Here is a 22,248-nt window from a genome sequence, read left to right as displayed (position 1 = left end):
GTACTGGACTAATTTTTAAACAAACTCTTATGTATTAGAGGTTTTGTACATAGATAAATTATTATTTACATAGATCTCATTTTAAATTATTCATCTCTGACCTTCAAAACGTGTAATAGTTTGTGTGGCCTTGGTTGCTACATTATGTTGTCCACTGGTTAAATAAATAAAACACGGGTGGCATTATTGAAAGATACCAAACATTTTACTGGATGCCTAGGCACTTCTCTTCTTTGAGACAACAATATATTAACATTAGATATCTCCCATAGCTATTGCATGTCTATTCCATTTTAGAAACAAACAAAACACTCCATCTAGCATAGTTCTGCAGTTGTCCTGCAGAGATGGCAGTCGTAGCAAACTGTTCGGGAGACTTCAAGTGTTTACAAGAAAAATCATCCTAAAAGCATATTTTAAACATGGGGGTGGTTTAGAGGGGGAGGGAATCAAGATAATGTTAATTAGGTAATGAAATTAAATATATCAATAATAAAAGAGTTAGGACTTGCTCTTCAGCAGATAATGTTCTATTAACAAAACAGCTAATTTTTGACCATCAGTAACATATTCCTAACAAATTCAACTGAACTTCTTCATGCTTACTTTCTGAGAGGAATGGGAGTAAAAAGGAGTTAGGCATGATTGGATTTATAAAAGAATTCTTTGAAGCACAAGGTAGTATGGGAAAAGTCAGTCAGATAAACTTCCATATTTTTCATTTCTTATGCTGAGGGAGAGTGTAGCCTTCATAATTGTGTGAGGTGATCATTCTACTGCAATGATGGGGTGATCATTCTACTGCATATCAGAGCACAATATGCCACAAGCAACAACCACACCAGACCATGGCATGAGAGAACATTGTAATGGAGCTGGGAGAGGCAGGTGCAGATCCATCACAAACTGAAGAAGTCTCTCCAACCCACTGTCCTTAACACACAGCAGCAAGTAAGCAAACCCACTGAATTTACAGGTGGGATTAACATGCAGGTTTCCATGGTAATTTGGGCTCTGCCACTAAGGTTATAGAGCTAATCTGCTACAGTTATATCAAGACAATATGTTATTTTTCAATGGGTCCAAACTAAAACCCTGGACATGAGCCCTACCAAATTGGAGGGAGTGTAGACCTGCAATATAAACATCCTGCTTGGCCCCATCTCTATAATGCACAAACCCTAAACCCCGAATCTGGACAGGCCAAACTTCGGGGAAGTTTTGATCCAGAACTGGCTCTGAACTTTGAGAGTTGGGCACATCTCCACATTCTTCAAGATTTCGAACCAACCCATAGAAACACTAAAAAACAGTTTCAGTAATTTAAAATACTTTTTTACTTCAGCAAGATTTTCCTATAATTATTAAAACCAAAGGTAAACAACAAAAATGAACAAAAAACCTAGCTATAAAACAGAGAAAATATATACACTTACAATCCACAAGCCATCAAACTTCACACTTTTCTCTGGTTGATTTGGGTTAGTGTGGTATTCTCTTATTTCTCTTTGCCACCACTGAGCTGTGGTGTTGCGGAAAAAATCTGGGAAAGCTGCATAAGCTCTATATAGCTGTAAAAGTAACAGACAACGTAGAGAGAAAGATACGTATTATTGAGATGGAATTACTGGATTTCCAACCATGCAAATTTTGCATGGTTTCTGATTTCCTAGGTAATGGTTTGAACACTTCTAACTATAAACGCCATTTTCTGTGATGCTTATCATGCTGATGGACTAAAAGATTTTACTTTTATATGGGTTGTAACACTTGGAGAAATGGTGTGGTTATTTTTGAGTTATAATAGGAACATAACAAAATAAGAAAGCTTATATTTCAATATGCATTTTAGGTTTTTCTTTAAAAATAAATGTGGATCAGTATTCCATAGTACAGTTTAACCACTTCTGGAATTTTCAAATGTGTAAGCTGAGACACAGAAAGTCAAGAGTGAATTGTGACGAACACCACTCCAAATCAGTGCAAAGCCCGGAAACTAACCTCAAAGTTCTGACATTTGCATTTACATGAAGACTTCTTTACAATACTCTAGCTGTAACAAGGGGCCTTAGATCAGAAATGTACACTCACTTTAAACCCCTTTACGTTGCCAGAGCATAAATGAGCACCAATGGCTCAGATATTATGGTGATGGGCAGTAGTATAAACCCCCTGAAATAGAATGGCATAACTAGACTTAATGTAAATGAAAATCAGGTTCTTACCCTCTGCTCTAATCCCTAGATAACACACACCTTTTTATCAGTTTGTATCTGATCATACTGGTTACTTAGGGCTCAGAAAGATAATTTGCCTAGAGAGGCAAAACTTAAACTCAGTGAGACTATTCTTGAATAGGGAAAAATATGATGTTCTCAATGAATGTGAGGACAGAGGATTATAATCTAGCCACATACATGGAAGACTTCATAGCTAATAGTTGGTCTGAGCTTTGAAATTATATGCATTTATCATATTAATTTTAATATTTTGACTAGTTCACCACTTTACTCTTAATTGAGTGTAGATCTTAATTTTGCTTGGGTTCAAATCCCACAAGAAGTAGTTTGCCCTGAACTCCTACTGAAGTCAACTAAGGGTGTTGTCGCAGGGTCGAGCCTTAAGCACATGATGGGGTAGGATAAGCTTTAAATATTTAAATGAAACAAACATCACATTAGGGCACTGAATTTTATTAACTGCATGAAGATTTGCAAGGCAAACACTTATTTTTTCCAATGAAGTATAAAGAAACAAGAAATAAAGTAAAGGAGTACTTGTGGCACCTTAGAGACTAACCAATTTATTTGAGCATGAGCTTTCGTGAGCTACAGCTCACTTCATCGGATGCATCCGATGAAGTGAGCTGTAGCTCACGAAAGCTCATGCTCAAATAAATTGGTTAGTCTCTAAGGTGCCACAAGTACTCCTTTTCTTTTTGCGAATACAGACTAACACGGCTGTTACTCTGAAAGAAATAAAGTGACACAACACGAATCCCTTTTACAATGCATGACAAAGATTCTCATTAGAACAAGAAGCATTGCTAACTTTAAAATGTTCGGGAGCTTGTAAAAGGCTCCAGATGGTCTTATGTTTTTTTCTTAGAGGCTATAGCAGATTTGGCTACCCATTTTCTATGTCTCTACCTTATCTGTTAAAATAGATTACATTTGATAACTGCTTTGCTACTTTCCTTGAATAACTTGATACCCCCCTCTTTTTGCCAATAGATGTAATTAAGCAATCAAAATACATCATTATAGAAATGCAATACACTTACCTGCACTTGAGTATCCCAGTCTAGTGATTCATTAACAACTACGTTGGGAAAATCTGGCCAAACCTAATGAGAGGAAGGATATTTTAAAAAACAATCCTTCTAAGTTACACAGGCTGATACAAAATTTATGACAGACACTATGTTTTAGGCACTATGATGGAATTCTAAAAAACAAAGCAGCTGTTGCTCAAAAGAAATACCCTGATCACACTCTACAAGATTTCCTGATCCTCCCTTCATCTCTATTGCTTTCATGGAGACCATGTCCCACCACACATGACCCTTTCCATGCAGACCATCCCTAAAGCTGATGGATAACCAGATTCACTTTTTCATTGTTCTGCTGCAAATGACGCACCATTTGTCATCAGAAAAACATGAACCTCATTTGAACCAAGCTCAAACATAGTACGGTATATAATTAACAGGAATTGTGTTCTGTGCTCTGTTTCCACCACTGAAGATTTGGACTTCCTTAGAACATGGAGCTATTTCTGTTTTGTTTATTAGAGACGAGCCCTTAGGCTCTCTAATATATAAATGGCACTGCATGGCGCATGGCATAGGCTTAATTGTGGTAATACATAAAAAAAACAGCATTCAAGGCACACTGAGTGCCATGATGTCTCCAATAGAGGAAATCTCACAGAGAATGTAGGAAAGTACTTTGCTCCCCTTCAGAACTAAAGACTCAGCCCCAAAACACACCTAGGCCCACAGATCCCACCAGATCCATGCAGATCCCAGGGAAATCACCAGAGGTCATGGCCATCGTTGTGAAACAATATAGTTCCATACTACTTCCCAGCTTTCCTACTCTGCCTCTCCAGTTCCCTGACAGGATCAAGGGCTTCTCAATAAGCCAATGGCACTGGAAAATTACTGTCAGTAGGATAATCCCACAGTGTGGAAGTGAAAAGTGCCTACGTTGATATTGTGGCAGTCAGCTATAAATAGGAAAGAAATTGCTGTGGCTTTAGAGTGGGACATATCCACAGAACGCTGTCCATCACCCAGCCATTTCCTCCTTTGCTTGGCCTACCCCTTCAGCAGCCAGCTATACTGACCCCCATGATTACCTATATCTTGCATGTTTCCCTCCAGAAAGATCTGCTGCTGTGCTCTCTATCCACAGAGCTGGAGGGACCAGTTTGGGTCACAGATACATGGGTGTGACATTTGCACGCTTCTTGTCTGCAGCTGTACCAGATGATGATTAACCCTGTAAGAGGGCAAGTAATAGTGCCACTGACCTCCCTAACAGGAGGGCAACTTTAAATAGCAGCGCCAACGCTACTGATTGAATCAAAGCATCTCAGGTGTCCTGGCCCCAGTCTCCCACTGGATGGTCCTATCCACTTTCTGGTTACATGGGCCCTCCAACTGCTTCGGAGGTGCTGACACCTTGTTCCAGTGGGCATACTGCTGCTGGAAGCCTGCAGCTGGTTTCCACCAGCAGAATCCAGTCAGTGAACTTAGCTAATATTTGTAGATCTTTTCCCAAGAGGACTTTACTTTTGCAGCTATGCTGTGGGATGAACATGCACAAGACATACAAATGGCTATTGTAGGAGAATTTCTATTTAATTTGCTACCGGAATTTAGTTTTAAAAGAAATACTTTTATTAAAAGAAAACTCTGGCAACCAATGAAAATAAGATCTCTCACCTACTTATGGAATAGCTTACTGTTCTCTTTGCTTTGTTACTTCCAAGGTCAGATTCATAGAGTTTTAAGGCCAAAATGGACCATTATGATCATCTAGTCTGACTTTGTGCATAACACAGGCTGAAGAATCTCACCCAATTATTTCTGCATCAAGACCATAACTTCTGTGTCTGCTATAGCATCTCTTTTACAAAGATATCCGGTCTTAAATTCAGGACTTCAAGTGAGAATCCACCATGTCCCATGGTAAGTTGTTCCATTGGTTAATTACCCTCACTGTTGAAAATGTGCATCTCACTTCTAGTCTGAATTTGTCCAGCTTCAGCTTCCAATTACTGCATCATTTTATGCTTTTTTCTAGATGATTAAAGAGCTGCTTACTATCAGAAATCTCTTCCCAGTAGGTACTTGTAAACCATGATCAAATCACCTCTTAACCATGCTAATATGATTCATATTTGGAAATAACATCTCTGGTTTTATCAAGTAATCTAAAAACAGTACCTTTCCCCATACAATTTCACTGCTATTGGGCCATTTAATAAAAACATCTTCCTGGACACCTCTTGTGTAGGCTAGATAATTGGTTTCGTTGCCTGAAATGGCTGGATCCTAAAATTAAAGAGAATACAATTTTACATTTGTATGGAGAACAATTTAATACACATCAAGAGTATTAGGTGAAGTATGTAGCTTGGTGATCAATGGCAAAGGAAAAAAGGAGATCTCAACACTGACCAGGATAATGATGAATCTCATTCCTTCCTTTTTCATTCTGTCAACCAGAGCTGGTAGTCCAGTGAAGTTTGGGCTGAGGGTAAAGTCCAATTGCCGATCCATGTAATCGATATCCGCGTATTGTACGTCCTGCAGTTCACAAAAAGAATGGATGTAAAGTGATAATCATTTTTGCTAAGTATATATTTATAACAATACAGTCAAATTAAGAGAGCTGCTGCTTTTCTGTAAGTAAAATTGGAAGCTGCAGTATCTTAAAACAAAGGATGTCACATGAACATACTTACACACTCCAAAAATCAAGATCACTATGAAATTAGACCTTTTATCAGCTAAACTCATTCTGAAGTTTGCTATATATTAGAAAAATTTGCTATACACTAGAGAAGAATAATTTCCCATTTTTATTGTGGGTGAGTGGGTAGGTAGGTGTCAATGCCATGAAATAGTGAGGAAAATGGACATGCACATCAGTGGGTCACATATTGAGAGGCTTCCATGTCATGCATTGATCTGCATCATAAAGTGAAGAAACACCTTCAGCTTGATGGATCATTATGGTGAGTCCTTCTGAAGATTCCTTTGTGTGGGTGCCCAGCCACGGTCCTTCAATGATACTTTAGAGTAGAAAAATGTAACACAGAATATTTTTGCATTTTCCCTCCTCCATCTCCTGATCCTTCCTACTGGTTTCTATAACATTATACCATTGTACCTAGGCACAACAAGAGGCCTCATTTCTGACGGGGCCTGCACGTGGTACTGTAATGCAAATGATAATTATATGAGAAAATGCAAGGGAGTTGGGGTATAAGTTATGTACCAAAGCTGTTTGTCTCACAGCATTTTTTAAAAATGTTATAAGCCATGTCTGTGTGGGAGGTACAAAATAATTTCCACAATGGCATCAAAGTCTCAATCTGTGGAGCCCAAGGGAGTTAACAAAAATTCCTAACAGGGACTCCAGCTGCACCACTCCCCAGCCCAAGACGATCCTGCCTTCAAAAGGCTAAATCTAGCCAGTGCCCCAGTTGTCTGCACCATGAACCCAGTCCTGTATTCCTTGCACCTCTGTTACTCCCACTAACTCAATAAGACTTTTAAGAGCACAGGGAACGTAGGACTGATCTCAAAGTGGGTGCAATGTGTATCCATATTTCAGGAATATACAGACATTTGAATTATGTCAGCTTCCTAATTGCAACCATGCCTTATATAAGCTAATAAGATTTTAAAATATGAAATATGATAGTACAAAATAGTTCCAACTAATAAGGTCTAGCTAATAAAAAGAAAAAAGAGCACTATTGTTATTTCACTCAGAGTAAACAAAGAAGTTTAATTACAGTTTAGTGCATACACTAGTTTCTATTCTACAGTGGCTGTTTTTATTCTCCTTTTTATCAGGGGACAGTCTGAAAAAGTGTATGCTACTGTTTGAACTCTAATTTAATTGGAATAACATACATAAGGTATCCGAGCTGCCTTCATTGCTTCGTACAGGTCAGAGACTTCTATGTCATTTTTGTATCCATAACGGCATAACTGGAATCCCAAAGCCCAGTACGGTGGCATGACCGGTCGTCCAATCAGCTAACAACAACAAAATAGGGGTAAATATAGTATTGAAATCTGATGATAAAAGATATCAAGACCAAAAAATGTAATTAATTGTGACATCATATCAATCCTACTGCAGTGTATTCCTGAACAACAAGCTCTGGCGTTGGGCCCAACACCATGTAAAAGTCCAGAATTCCTCCGATAGTGCGATATGTCAGAGCAGGAGTTGGCTGGAATGTGACATCTGAAAACCCAGAAAGTGAAAGCAAAAAGAGAATGTTTAGATAATCCACTCTTTAAGGAAAAGGACACAATATATGAAAACACTTCAGGAATAAAAAAAATTGTGATTTTTTTTTTTTTACCCATTGCATTGCTGTTAAGCAAGAGGACTCCATGAGCATTTCCATCATTTTCTAAGCCCATGTAAAAAGGATGGACACCATAAGAGTTAAGTTTGTACTGCAAAATAAATAAAAATAATTGAATTTTCTACTATAGAAATACCCAAAATATTCATATATTTTCCATTTATTTATAGTGATCATAATATATGATTGGACAAATAAGGTCAAAAGAATTATCAGAGAATCTCTTCCTCTGCCTACACACACTTCTAAAACAGACTGAGGTAAATATTTAAGTTTCCTACAGAAAGATTATTTTCAACAGTTTGACACTTTTGTACTCAATGTTTGAGAGCAATCGAGTAAAAAAAAAAAATTGGACTACTGTAGATCCCTGAATAACTATTGATAACATGAAACACCTTTCCCAGTACAAAGCATTCCTATTTTCAAGCAGTTTTGTTCTGTAATCAGTATCCACATTGGTGACTCTCTTATTTGAAAGGCATTATAGCTGAAACTGTAATGATTAGGGGACTATAAATGTGGTGACTGGAGTTGTGGAGAAGCAGCATATATAGGAAAGAAATGCTACAGAGCAATTGAAGGTAGATTATAATTTTTGGCTGATGGGTGGGGAGGGAAATGCAGATTCAGCAAACCAAAAAGTTTCACAGATTCATGTCAGTTTCACTGAATTGTTTTAATTTTAAAAAATTGAAATATGTGTTTCAAAATTTTGAAACAAAACCTTTTGATTTTTCAGTCTACAACACTTTTGTTTCGTAACTTTCTTTCACTTTATTTTTAAAAAATGTAAAAGAAAATCTTCAGCAAACTGAAGTTTTGTTTCAGCTCAACGAAACATTTAGTTTGACCCAAAGTAAAAAAAAAAAAAAAACCCACAATTTTAGACTCGCTGAAATTTTAAAAAAATTTTAAGTTCTACCTGAAACAATTTTTTTCTGATTTTTTCAGAACTGCAAGGGAACCAAAATATCCATTCTGTGGACAGCTCTGAGAAAAATATGCTACCACTTTCATTGTTCACTTTATAGGGGTTGAAAACCTCACATCACCATATGTACTATTGCATATGATGCATTTGCCACTGTTCAGGTCTGCATCAAGACTTGAGTTCCAATCAGGGTCTTTGATCATAACTAAAAAGACAGGATTAGAGATGGCCATAAGCTATTCCCTGAAACACATTTTTCCACATCATAAACTACAGTACTTCCTGGGCCTGATCTAGTGTCCAACGGGACTTTTACATTGACTTCAATGACCTTTGGATGAGCACTAATACTGGTCTCTCTCAACTCAAAGGCCTACGACTGAGATATGAAGTCTGCAAATCAGGACTGACAGGGCTATATGGGATCTCAATGCTGGGCCTGCCTGCATATTTAGTCACACCTTTTGTCTTTCCCCGCCAAGCCAGGGGAACACAAATGTAGTGTAATGCCACGTTTGCCCCCTCCTCAGTTTCTGTATGGTCGAAGCTCATTCACATCTGTGGATCTGTCCTACAAGCCATAGCCAAAATGAGCCCACCACCCCCAGACAGAATTCAGTGGATTGTACATTAAATTCTCAAAAAGTGTCTGCCTTGATTCAGTTTAAGTGAATAGCAAGCTACATAGACCCAGAGGCATATAAAGCAAAGAAAGCAAAGCTACTTAGAGAAAAAACAAAATCTGTTTCTACTTACACCAGGGGGCTGGTCTTTAGCGAACATTCCCCAGGTGTTCCAGTTCATATCACGCCGAAACATAGGGTGTTCATTTTCACCAAGTCCATAGATATACTCTGATGGCAGACGGGTAGAAATCTGAATAAACATGTCGCTAAAGGTGAAGCCAGGTACCTGAGAATCCCAACTGAAAGAGAATGAGAATTATCCCATTATCATCAGTAAAGGGTGGAAAGAATAAAGAGAGAATATTGCGGAATAGAGGTTTTCAGTGCTATGCAGGGCTCAGAAACAGCTAGTACATGTCCATATACTGCGCTATACTGTACTGAAGTTTCCATCCTGTCCTCCAGTAACACACCTTTCTTTTACAAAAAAAGGATGTCTCTTACTGTTACAGTTGCAAAGAACACATTAAAAATGTGAACCAAATGTAACTGATGCAGAGATGCGTACGAAAATTTGCAAAAAGCCTGAAACAACAGCTCTGAGAGGCCATCGATTTCAGTGAGGTGTTTCAACTATTTATTGTAAGTAGCCTCTCATTTTGTCAACATGTATGGCAGAGCTTATTTTGCTGGAGCTGCTTGAAACAATATGATCAGCTTCCCCATCTGCCCCCTCTACAGTCCAACCCTGGTGCCACATGTGATTTAGTCAACAAGGAGATGTCATTATTGTTTATATCAGATTTTTGCCCGGTGCTGAAAATCTACTTTTGAATCTCATTCATTGCAAATGAAGTGTAATTCAATTCATTCTTTGTTGTTAATCTGATTATGATCTGATAATAGATCTTCTGAATAATTATGCAGTTCCAGGAGAGCGAATGGTTAGGGAATGGTATGAATGGGTTTTTTTCTGGTTGGCCAAGCATTCACTACAATTCAATTTTAAGTACCTTAAAAGAACAAATTGTATTACAAAATACATAAGCCATTTTCACAACTGCATCACATTGTTGAATCACATTCAATTTGTGGCCCACCATAACCCCAGATTTTTTCTGCAATACTACTGCCTAGTCAGTTATCCCCATTTAAGAGTTCGGCATTTGATTTTATCTTTCCTAAATAAAGTACTTTGCACCTATCTTTATTGAATTTTGTCTTGTTGATTTCAGACCAGTTCATTTTGTCAAGATTGTTTTGAATTTTAGTTCTGTCCTCCAAAGTGCTTGCAACCCCTCCCAGCTTGGTGTCATCTGCAAATTTTATGAGTACATGCTCTACTCCATTATACAAGTCATTAATAGAAATATTGACTACTACCAGATCCAGGACTGACCCCTGTGGGACCCCAGTGGATATGGCCTCCCAGTTTGACAGCAAACCATTGATAACTACTCTTTGAATACGGTCTTTCAACTGGTTGTGCACCCCACTTGATAATAATTTCATCTAGACTGCATTTCCCTAGTTTGCTCAAGAGACTGTCATGTGGGACTGTCAAAACCCTACTAAAAGTCAAGATATGCCATGTCTATTGATTCCCCTATATCCACTATGCCATTTTTCCAGTAAAAGAAGGAAATTAGCTTGGTTTAGCATGATCTGTTCTTGAAAAATCCTTGCTGGTTATTCCTTATAAACCTATTATCCTCTAGGTGCTTACAAACTGATTGTTTAATAATTTGTGTCAGTTTGTTTCTAGCATTGAAGTTAGGCTGACTTGGCTATAATTCCCAGGGTCCTCTTTGTTCCCCTTTTTAAACATATTTCACCCTGTAGCAACAATGGAAAATTTTTACATGAAAATCGTATATTTAGGTATTTTCCTCTGTCTTTAATATAATGCAACAGCTAGGAACAAGGAGGAGAGTCTCTGTCTGATATGTACTGTACCCTCTTCCCAGAACCCTGCCAGAGTCTGAACGACAGTCGCAAACAGCAAACCCCAAGACATTCTTCAGTGTTAAGGAGGGGATCAGAAACCCACTTCTTCATTTTGGAATGCCAGCTTCAGACCATGAACAGAGGCAGCTGTTTGCGGTTGCTTTCCACAATCCCTGGCACCTTCCTGATACGTTTTCCTCCCTTTGCCCACTAAAGGTAAACCCCTGTCCCCCAGGTACGATCCTGGGGGGAAAAGACTGTTGAACGGGGTAGTGGACCAAGAGGGTTACCCTCCCCTGCCATAAAGTTCCAGTGTACCCCATTACACTTATACAGCATTAGACTAAGTCCTTAGTTATCGCATTTATGCGCATCTTCCAGAAAACAGCTCTAGAAGCAACATTACATAGAAAACATCTCCTCTCCTCTCTTCTCAGTGCTTACACTTCTAGGTCTGTCTTAGTCTCAGGTGTAAGGTCTCTCCATTTGAGTGTGTATCAGCTTTGAACAGCTGTATCAGCACCCGTAATTCAAAAGATTTAATGTTTCAGAGTAGCAGCATGTTAGTCTGTATCCACAAAAAGAACAGGAGTACTTGTGGCACCTTAGCGACTAACAAATTTATTTGAGCATAAGCTTTCATGGGCTAAAACCCACTTCATTGGCTGCATAGAATGGAACATATAGTAAGAAGATATATATATACACACATACAGAGAACATGAAAAGGTGGAGTAAGAGGCTAATTAATTAAGATGCGCTATTATCAGCAGGAGAAAAAAAACTAGATACCATTAACTTCGGTTTGAATAGAGACTGGGAGTGGCTGGGTCATTATACATATCAAATCTATTTCCCCACGTTAAGTATCCTCATACCTTCTTGTCAACTGACTAAACGGGCCATCTTGATTATCATTACAAAAGTTTTTTCTCCTTCTGATAATAGTTCATCTTAATTAATTAGCCTCTTATGTTGTGTTTTAAACATAAAAAAGCAACATATAACAAACAAACAAAATTTTCACCAGAAGATGTGGTACTTTAGAATAAGGCAATTTACTCAGATATAAGCCAACATTTTTGGTATTTCCATCTAGCACATATGATGAAAGAGCACACACTCAAATGATTACACTGACTGGCTAGATATTGGAATAGTATCAGGTCAACATGTACAGGACAAGTAATAACTCCTAACCCTAGGGCAGGAAGTCCTGCTGTTGTAAAAAGTGGGAATGCTGATGTAAGCAGTGTCAGGATGAGCTCCACCCTGACATCTGGTGGTGAGGTGTGGCAAGTTGTGGAAAAGAACTTCAGGGGCCGATCTCATTTGCATAGGCACGTTAGCAATGATAGAGCAGCCGATGGGAGGAGAGCTCCCTGAAGGAGTGCTGGTCCCCAGTGGAGTCATAACCCTACCTGCTGAAGCCCAGGAAAGGGTGACTATACCGATTGCTAATGAAACGAGTCGTGATATTTTTGTGAAGCAAGGACAAAAGATAGCAGACCTCTTTGAGCCTGAGTCGATTGTAAAACCCCAGTGTGAAACTCAAGTTCCGACAATAGACCCAGCAAAGTTTGACTTTGGAGATTCACCAGTGTCCGAGGACTGGAAAGATCGCCTGAGGAAGAAACTTTGTGAAAGATCCAAGGTGTTCTCACTGCATGAGTGGGATGTGGGATGTGCAAAAGGAGTAGAGCACAATATCAGACTACATGACTCTCGACCTTTCAGGGAGAGATCTAGGAAGATTGCTCTCTCTGAGATGGAAGATGTGCGACATCATCTTCAGGAGCTGGCTGCGAATGGCATCATTACAGAGTCCCGCAGCCCATACGCCTCACCCATTGTGGTAGTCCGCAAAAAGAATGGGAAAATCCGGATGTGTATTGACTACCGCACCCTAAACAGCCGTACTGTGGTCGACCAGTACACTATGCCTCGAGTGCAAGACGCCTTAGACTGTTTGCTGGGAAGCCAGTGGTTCTCTGTGTTGGATCTTCGAAGTGGATACTACCAGATCCCTCTGGGAGAAGAAGATAAGGAGAAGACAGCCTTCATCTGCCCATTAGGGTTTTATCAGTTCGAACGCATGCCCCAAGGGATTTCTGGAGCACCTGCCACCTTTCAACGTCTCATGGAGAAAGTTGTGGGAGACATGAATTTACTGCAAGTGTTAGTTTATTTGGATGACCTGATTGTGCTTGGAAGAACCTTAGAGGAGCATGAAGAAAGACTTCTTAAAGTGCTTGATAGGTTGGAGGATTATGGTCTGAAGCTTTCAATTGACAAATGCCAGTTCTGCAGAACCTCAGTGAAGTATGTGGGTCACATTGTGTCCCAAAAAGGTGTGAGTACTGATCCTGATAAAATAGAAGCACTCACTACATGGCCACGTCCAAGTAACTACAGAGAACTCAAGACCTTCCTTGGATTTAGTGGCTACTACCGCAGATTTGTGAAAAACTATGCTACGATTGTAAAGCCTCTGAATGATCTTACCAGGGGACATCAGTCCAGCAAGAACAAATCTAAGTCCAAGAATAAGGGGAGGTCCCCAAAGCCTCCTGTGCAGAGACACAATGGCCCCTTTGCACCATTTGGGCCACGGTGGGATGAGAGATGTGAAAGGGCTTTTCGAGAAATCATTACTTGCCTAACTCATGCTCCAGTCCTAGTTTTTGCTGACCCAAGCAAACCATTTATCCTGCATACTGATGCCAGTTTGGAGGGTCTGGGAGCAGTCCTGTACCAGGAAGTGGAAGGCAAATGTAAACCTGTAGCCTTTGCCAGCCGAGGATTGTCTGATAGTGAAACTCGCTATCCCACCCACAAGCTGGAATTTTTGGCCTTGAAATGGGCCATCACTGAGAAATTTCGAGACTACTTGTATGGTGCTCAGTTCCAGGTGTGGACAGACAACAATCCACTGACTTATGTGTTAACAAGTGCTAAGCTGGATGCTACAGGGCAGAGATGGGTGGCCGCCTTGGCTAGCTATGAGTTCAGCATTCAGTACCGATCAGGGAGAAGCAATGTAGATGCAGATGCATTGTCCAGGCGTCCGCAGGCTCCAGAAGTTGCTGTGATACCCACAGATGGAGTGAGAGCTATTTGCAGTGTGAGTCGCCGAGAGCCAGAGGCCCGTGAGGGCTTTCAGGGATGTGTTGCAGAAGCTTTGGGCCTGCCCCCTGAATGCATGCCTTCTGCTTCGGTGAACTATATTGCATTAGACCAATCTCCTTTGCCCATGCTCAATGCGGCTGACTGGCAAGAAGCCCAGCGGCAAGATATTGACATTCGTGATACACTACTTGCCAAAAGGGAGGGGCGAAGCCCAGCTGCGGTTGTCCCACCTAACCCGGAGGGTAAACTACTATTGAGAGAATGGACCAAACTAAAACTGATTCAGGGAGTGCTACACCGAATGACCACTGACCCTTTACAAAAACAACGAGCACAACTAGTACTGCCAAAAAAGTACAGAGCCCTGGCCATGAGGGCCCTGCATGATGACTTTGGGCATTTAGGGATGGAGAGGACCCTGGAACTTATTCGTAGTAGGTTCTATTGGCCTCGAATGGCTGAAGATGTTCGCAGGAAATGTGAGACTTGCGCTCGATGTGTTCAAAGGAAAACTCTGCCCACGAGGGCTGCATATCTCAAGAACATCACCAGCAACAAACCTTTGGAGTTGGTATGCATTGATTTCTTGTCTGTAGAGGTAGACAAGAGGAATGTTGGAAACATTCTAGTAGTGACTGACCATTTTACACGGTATGCACAAGCATATCCCACACGTGATCAGAGGGCCACCACCGTTGCTCGAGTATTGTGGGACAAATATTTCTCAGTCTATGGATTCCCGGCTCGGATACACTCTGATCAGGGGTGGGATTTTGAGAGTCACCTTCTGAAGGAGGTGCTGAAGATAGCAGGAATTAAAAAGTCTAGGACAACGCCTTATCACCCCCAAGGTGATCCTCAGCCAGAGAGGTTCAATCGAACCCTATTAGATATGTTGGGAACTTTGCGACCAGAGCAGAAGGCAACCTGGAGCCAGCATGTCGCATTTCTGGTGCATGCCTACAATGCCACAAAGAACGATGCTACGGGAGTCACCCCATATCTCTTGATGTTTGGGTGAGAACCAAGATTACCCATAGACTTGTGCTTTGGTGTATCAGAGGATGGAGATAGCTATGAAACTCATCAGCAATATGTATCCCGACTAAGAGAAAAGCTGCGGGATGCTTATCGCTTAGCTACCGCTGCGGCTCGGAAGAACGCAGACTGCAACAAACATCGATATGATGCTAGAGTGCGTTCGCAGGAGCTCCAGCCGGGGGACAGAGTCCTGCTGCGAAATTTGGGTATTGCTGGCAAACACAAGATAGCTGACAGATGGAAGGCAATACCTTACCTGGTGATGGAAAAGCTGGAAGATCTGCCGGTCTACAAGATCAAACCTGAAGACGGTCCAGGGCAAATAAAGACGGTGCATAGAAACCTTTTGCTCCCTGTGGGGGAATTGGTAAGCACCCCTTGTGAGATGGGCCACAGCAGGGCCGCCGGGCAGAACAGAGGTGCTAGACCAAAGCCGCCATCCAACACAGATAGTGGGCCCCCTGCAGCTAACTTACCCCTATTCTGCACATCTGAGAGTGAGTCTGAGGAGGAAGACACAACCCTGGTGTATCCTGGGATGGAGACAAGATTTCAGTCTCGATCAGCTGAACCAAACGAGAGTTTTCCCTCTTCCGCCCTAAACCCAATGGCGGAACTATTTAGGCCCCTTTCTGATACCCCGGTGCTGCTGATGAGACCCCCCTGTGATGACACACACAGGTTATTGGACAATGGGGACAGACAGGTAGAGGATGTCCTGGGCACCTTGGACCCTCCAGCGTTAGAACTAGGAGTGCAGGGGCCTACGCCAGTAGCCGAGGGACCCTCCAGGGAAGCCTCTCCATCCGTCACTCAAGAGGATGTTCCCCCTACCTCGGCAACAGAGATTCTCAATAGACGTGACAGGGTGATAAGACCAGTGAAACGGTTAACTTATGATGCACCTGGGTTGACTAGTGAGGAGCCAATACATTTAGCACACAGGCTTGTGGAAGCTAAAGTGGGCTTCCTGAGGCCCTTTGGAGGAAACCAATGAGTTGGTATAAAGGGAGTGTGATTTGTCGGGACGACAAAGTCTCGGCTGGGGGGAGGATGTAAGCAGTGTCAGGATGAGCTCCACCCTGACATCTGGTGGTGAGGTGTGGCAAGTTGTGGAAAAGAACGTCAGGGGCCGATCTCATTTGCATAGGCACACCCACCACGCCTAGAATGAGACCATAGCTGCCCAAATGGTCACTTTGGCTGCTGTGGGATCCCCAGTGTCTCTGTTATTGAGGCAGGAAGAATAAATTGTTATTACCCTGATTATGGGAACTGTGCTTGGAACTGTACGTGGCCTTTTGTTATGATGGAGGGATTCACCATCAACTAAGTAGCACTCGCTAGGCAAGGGTCATGGGTTCCAAAACTGTGTGAATGGAGAGAGGCTGGGGACAAGTATTAATACTTGGTGGCATGGGCCCCCTGGTGAGGGCCTTACATGCTAATTGCACTTCCTCCTCTCTCCATTGTAGAATATCAGAGCTAATTTTGATTTCATTAGAAGTCTAGTTATAGGCTGCTGAGCTCACTTTGGGCTGACAGTGCACCAGCACTGCGGCTCCCCTATTATAAGCTGAATTCACCTAAGAGCTGAAATCACTGAGTGTTGTGTTAAGTAGTGGGGGAGCCTGAAGATATATTGTGGAGCAGTTTGCGGGACGGCTGGTGAAGCAGTTCGACGCGGCGCAGTGTGTGGATGGCAGGAGCTGCTTGTGGGCCGTGGAGCTGAGTGAAGGAGTTCGTGGGGCGGCTGACGGAGCGGAGCGGAGCGCAGCTAAGCGAAGGAGTTCGTGGGGCGGCTAGCGGAGCGGAGCGCAGCTGAGCGAAGGAGTTTGTGGGGCGGCTGGCGGAGTGGAGCGCCGCTATGGAGCTATGGGGCGGTCAGCTTCAGATCACGTAAGGTGCCTCTTACCCCTGTCCCATTTCCACCCAGGTTGGGAGGTAAAGCTCCGCAGATAAACTTTCGAACTCTGGGGCTGCCCTGACCAGGGACAGAGACTTTTGGGGCATTGGACTTTTGGGACTTTGGGTGATTTGGGGTTGCTGGATTCAAGAACCAAAGGGAAAAGGGCATGCCCCCAATTTGCCTGGGGTGGGTTTTTTGCTCATGGGTTGTGTTATGAATCCTGTTGGTGGTGTTTCCCCAACATAATGCCACATTGTTTCTCTCTGTTATTAAAAGACTTTTGCTACACTCAGACTATGTGCTTGCGAGAGGGGAAGTATTGCCTCTTGGAGGCGCCCAGCGGGGGTGGTATATATTGGTCCCAGGTCACTGGGTGGGGGCTCGAGCCGGTTTGCATTGTGTTATTGGAATGGAACCCCTAGATATTGAACCCGGCCCTTGTTGCTGCCAACTCTGACGGGCAGAAGGGTTACACTTAGATGGTCTCAAAAGGCTACTTCAACTTTCTTTCACATCTGGGAAATTCAGGCAAATTTTATGTTCTGTCTGAAGACCTTGCAAGTGACAAGGCCCACAAAACAACGACACCTACTGATCAGGGCTACCTGGAACAGTCACCATCCCCTTCCCATTTGGAAAGATGGGGTCTGGTCTTTCCACTGTCCAATCCCTATCAGTTCTGGCCTATGTTTAGGTAGATGCCTTTTTAATGGACAGATATCTTCCCATTTCCCAACTGCTGCAGGTGCTGAGAAACTACACCAAATTCCCTGGGAGAAGTTAAAATACCCTATTGACTGGTATTAACATGCAGACAAACAGATAGAAAGGCAGAAAGTGCACTGATTGAAAGAGGCAATTTTGACCACTGCTGTCAGGGCCACTTGCCCTTTGTTCTGAAAGTTTCAGTCTTGGAGGAAAGGGGATGTGGGGGGACACCTACTGAAGAACCATATTGCTTAAAACCCAAACAAACAAAACCCCTAGCACCAACAAAAGTAAGCAAAAGGGTGTCCATTTACAAAAAGAAACAGAACAAACAAAAATCAATCAATCATAACTCATACCAAGAGATGAAAGTTGCAAGTAAAAATATCTTACAATCACAACCTTGATGCTAAGGGGAAAAGTAAATCACAGCACCAGGCAAGCAATAAGATTTGCTGAACATCTTTTGTCATAACCAACAATTACCCATGCCAAAGACAAAAGCAAACTGCTAATTATTCTATTCAATTGAAACATGGGATTGCAGAGGGAAATAAGATACTGTCATTAGAGTCACTCTACCACGAGATCTAAAACTTACAACAGCCAATTATGTGAGGTGATAAGGGAAACTTCTTGGCCATTTGGTGAGGAAAAGAGATGTTCCTCAATGCTATTAGCCCTAAGAAGTTCAGTCCATTAACATTCAGTCTATTAGGCTATTAACTGAGGCAAGTGGTCAATAGTTAGGCATATCCCAAAAGGAGGGGCTGTCATTGTCTGACTGCTACCACTAGGGGGAGAAAACAAGAGGTAATACACCTAGCACAATACAGTGGAAGCTAACATGGTTTGACTCAACCTAAAATAAAAAATGTTACCTAGAGCAAAAAAAAAGAAAGAAAAGGATTCACTTACATAACTGTCCCTGTGCTTTTGCGTCGAATCTGGATGCCGAATGGATTGTTCTGAATCGCTACTTCATAGAGTCTATTCTCATATGTACTTGTAGGACTGCTAGGGACATGTAGTGGTACTGGAACCTCATATCTTTTATTGTTGTAATCATAAATCTATGAAGCAGAAATCAGTTCACTTGAGTGCATATAAAATATTCAAACGATCCATACATTGATGACACTTAAAAGTTCAATCGCTTTTTAGAAATATTACAAGTTCAATCACTATTCCCCATATTAATTACAGGGTACACCTCTCAGACTGGTAGAACCTTAAACAGAGGAAGATTTCTCACAAACTTTTCCAAATGCAACCAATATAGTTAAAAGACTTGAACAAACATTTAGCTAAAACAGATAAAGAATTGTAGTGTGAGTGTGTTGGGAAAGGCATTCTCTTTCACTATCAGTTTTCTTAGTTATATCATTATAATTCAAATAATAGATATATGGACTGGTATATAAGAAGCAATGAAGGTTGAAGAATCTTTTGTTTTGTTCAAGAGATTACTGTTGGTTAATGTGGCCCCGAATTTATTTTTATACATAATAAAGAGGATTTTCACTTTTTCACACTTTTTAAGCCACCTTTATACGTTTTTTGTTAATGCTTTATGTTTTTTGCTATGCTTACATACCAAGTCTATGTTCCCTTTATTCTATAGTTTGTCTTAGTAGGTGAATTCAATTATGCAATATGATCACTTTAATAACCGATTAACGTTATTTTTAGAATATAGTTTTATAAGTGTCATTAGCACAAAAGTTATCATAACTACAGTAATACTTACTGTTAATGCATAATACTTACATCCCAATGATAAAGTTCCTCAAGATTCCCCAAATTCTGATTGGTTGTTTGGGTGCTTATACACTATTACATATGATTAAGTTACAAGAACTAGGACATAAGTTCTTGTGAGGAGAGGATTTGGCTTAAACCCAAATAACAGCTATTTAGCTAAATGAAGAAACCTACCTCATCAGGTGGAAAAGTCAGGGTAGTCAACCAATGTACAAAAAGCAGACAACTGATTTTAAAAAAAGATAATTTATATAAGAAAAAAAAACTTAACCAATGGAAAATCTCAGTTCACAACAATTTCAGAATGAATTTACCTTAAATTGCAGCATATTGTTGTCATGATATTTCACATCCAAGCGAAGTATATTGATAGGAGTAGTAGAATCCTTAGCACGGTTAGCGTAATTACCATTTCTGTTGAGGTTCACTGATAAACCTGAAGAGGTGTATGTAATTTGACTGACAGAATAACCATAGTCAGAAGGGTAGTAACAGGATGGACCATTACCAGTGGAGACAGGCTGAAAATTCAAATATATTGTAGATCAGTAAATAGTATTTGGGAACCTGAATTTTAAACCTTATTAAAAGAGAATTCCACAAGACTCCTATTTTTAACATGAAACTATTTCATTTCGAGCTCCTTGAAAAGGTTAATGTTACTAGAGTGTTCGGCAAAGAGGAAGCGATCAATCCTTTCAACTCTATAGCATATTGCATCTATTAAAAATGCATTCATACTGTTCAGGCAAAGTTGTATGAACAATTTAGATAGAAACCCAAATCCATTCAAAATTAAGAGGGGATGGTTCTACCTCACCCTTTCAATTTCAGCCTAATTCCACAAAAATATGCAGTCTTGGGCAGCTGCTGTTCATACAATTGACACACCATTCCTCCACATGGTGCTGGGATCTCTATCCTTACTATTGGATGTCTTCAAGAGGACATCTTCAAGTGTCTCTGCCGTCTTCTTTTGGTCTTCAGAGGCATATCAGGGTGGCTGCTCCCTGAAGGCTTTTATTATTAATTAATTCTTATTATTATTCTCTAGAATAATGTTTAAAATTCCCATCCAGGGTTATAGGCTAGCTATTGTCTGAGAACTGACAGCAAATGACTTCCAGGTCCCTGCTCTAACTGAAAATGAACATCCAAAAATAATCAGTCTGTGGTTGCATCTGTTGATGTGGCTTAATGCAGTAAACTTTCACCTCTGGGTACCTAGCTTCAAACTCTTGTCTAGTTGTTCTCAAGTGAAAATAAGTTTGCTGGGCACATCCCAATTCCCAGTGGAGATTTATTCAACTGCACAATGCACAATTTGATAAGATTAAGAGTCTCTATTTTTTAAAAAAAGTCCCAGCTCAGAACAGGAATAAAATTTCATTTTACACAGAGACAGACAGGCCTTTTCAAATGTTCATCATCCCAAAGCATTTCACATAGTGATGCTGTATTACAAGTATCCAGTGTGAGTGGAGGTAAACACATCAGCCATCATGGCTGTTATGTTCTCAGGAGTGGCTTGCAGTGAATATTAGACTTCAGAGCTAGAGATGCATCCAAGTTTTAAAGCATAGATTTAGATCCAGAAAAGAAAGTCACCCAAGTTTGAAGAACTTCATATCAGCTGTTCCTGTCTGGATCTATTTTACAAAGAGATATTCAATTCATTAAATTAAAAACTGGATGAAAACTTCCTTAAAGTTCAAGGGTTTCTTCAGATCTCATGTTCCAGTAGAGCTAATTTTTCATTAGAACCTGTTTTATTGCTGACAAAGGCAGATTGACCTGCAAAAGGCACTCTGAGCTGAAGTGCAGGGGAAGAGCTGTATGTGGAAGCTTTTATAAAGTCCTATCTATTCTGCATAATTATAAGCATTATTTGTCCCTGTCTTTTAAGAATACCACATCTTCTTCTATTTTTAATATATGTTGGTCAAATCCCAGCTGTTCCAAACTGTCCTGGTTCCATTGAAGTTAACAGTGCTATGATATCACGCACCAGCTGACAATGTGGCCCCTTGTTTTAAAGAAGTCTTGTAAAAGGAGAAAATTGTCAGACTAATTCCCTTCTGAAATTGCCTTGATCCATCTTTTTCATCACAGCAAACCATAAGGAAAAAGATAAAAGTTTCTTAATTTTTTACTCTTGTTCCCTGTTAGAGAAATCATTTTTCCTCACCTTCCAGATACAGTTCAAGGCTTCACAATTCTGTTGTGTTGCGCTGGGGCTAGGGTGACAATTAAATTTTTCATTGTTATTTAACTCTTGATTCCATTCCAGTAAGTATGATTTTCCTAATTCAAGTTTAAGCCCAGTTACATGGGTAACCTGTCAAAAATTAAACAAAGAACAATTATTCAAACTGACCTCAAGCCAATGTTGTCTTCAACCCATATAGGGGCAGATCCTCACTGAGTATAAATTGTCATAGCTCTATTGACATTAACAGAACTGTGACAACATACTCCAGCTGAGGATCTACCCCATGAATACTTAGTTTATTAATATTTTTAAAATGAGTGAAAGCTAAAATTTTCAGACTTGAATTCTATAACAA

At 40.7% G+C, this 22,248-nt stretch overlaps 1 protein-coding gene across 2 annotated transcripts in view; it reads right to left on the bottom strand.

Moving 5' to 3' along the window:
- SI (sucrase-isomaltase) overlaps window positions 1-22,248 on the bottom strand; it is a 152,821-nt gene that overhangs the window by 72,747 nt on the left and 57,826 nt on the right. For both annotated transcript variants that reach the window (XM_073359491.1, XM_073359490.1), the window contains exons 25-35: window positions 21,870-22,019; window positions 19,996-20,202; window positions 18,836-18,990; window positions 9,314-9,482; window positions 7,618-7,714; window positions 7,384-7,496; window positions 7,157-7,282; window positions 5,690-5,818; window positions 5,456-5,563; window positions 3,284-3,346; window positions 1,437-1,571 (exon numbers count right to left, since the gene is read on the bottom strand). In XM_073359491.1, coding sequence (XP_073215592.1) covers window positions 1,437-1,571; window positions 3,284-3,346; window positions 5,456-5,563; window positions 5,690-5,818; window positions 7,157-7,282; window positions 7,384-7,496; window positions 7,618-7,714; window positions 9,314-9,482; window positions 18,836-18,990; window positions 19,996-20,202; window positions 21,870-22,019 — 1,452 coding nt within the window. The remainder of the gene's footprint in view (window positions 1-1,436; window positions 1,572-3,283; window positions 3,347-5,455; window positions 5,564-5,689; window positions 5,819-7,156; window positions 7,283-7,383; window positions 7,497-7,617; window positions 7,715-9,313; window positions 9,483-18,835; window positions 18,991-19,995; window positions 20,203-21,869; window positions 22,020-22,248) is intronic.

The sequence above is a fragment of the Lepidochelys kempii genome, chromosome 9 (genome assembly GCF_965140265.1).
Source record: "Lepidochelys kempii isolate rLepKem1 chromosome 9, rLepKem1.hap2, whole genome shotgun sequence".
Lineage (NCBI taxonomy): Eukaryota > Metazoa > Chordata > Testudines > Cheloniidae > Lepidochelys > Lepidochelys kempii.
Note: the sequence above shows the minus strand (reverse complement) of the source record. Positions and strands in the feature narration are given on the sequence as shown.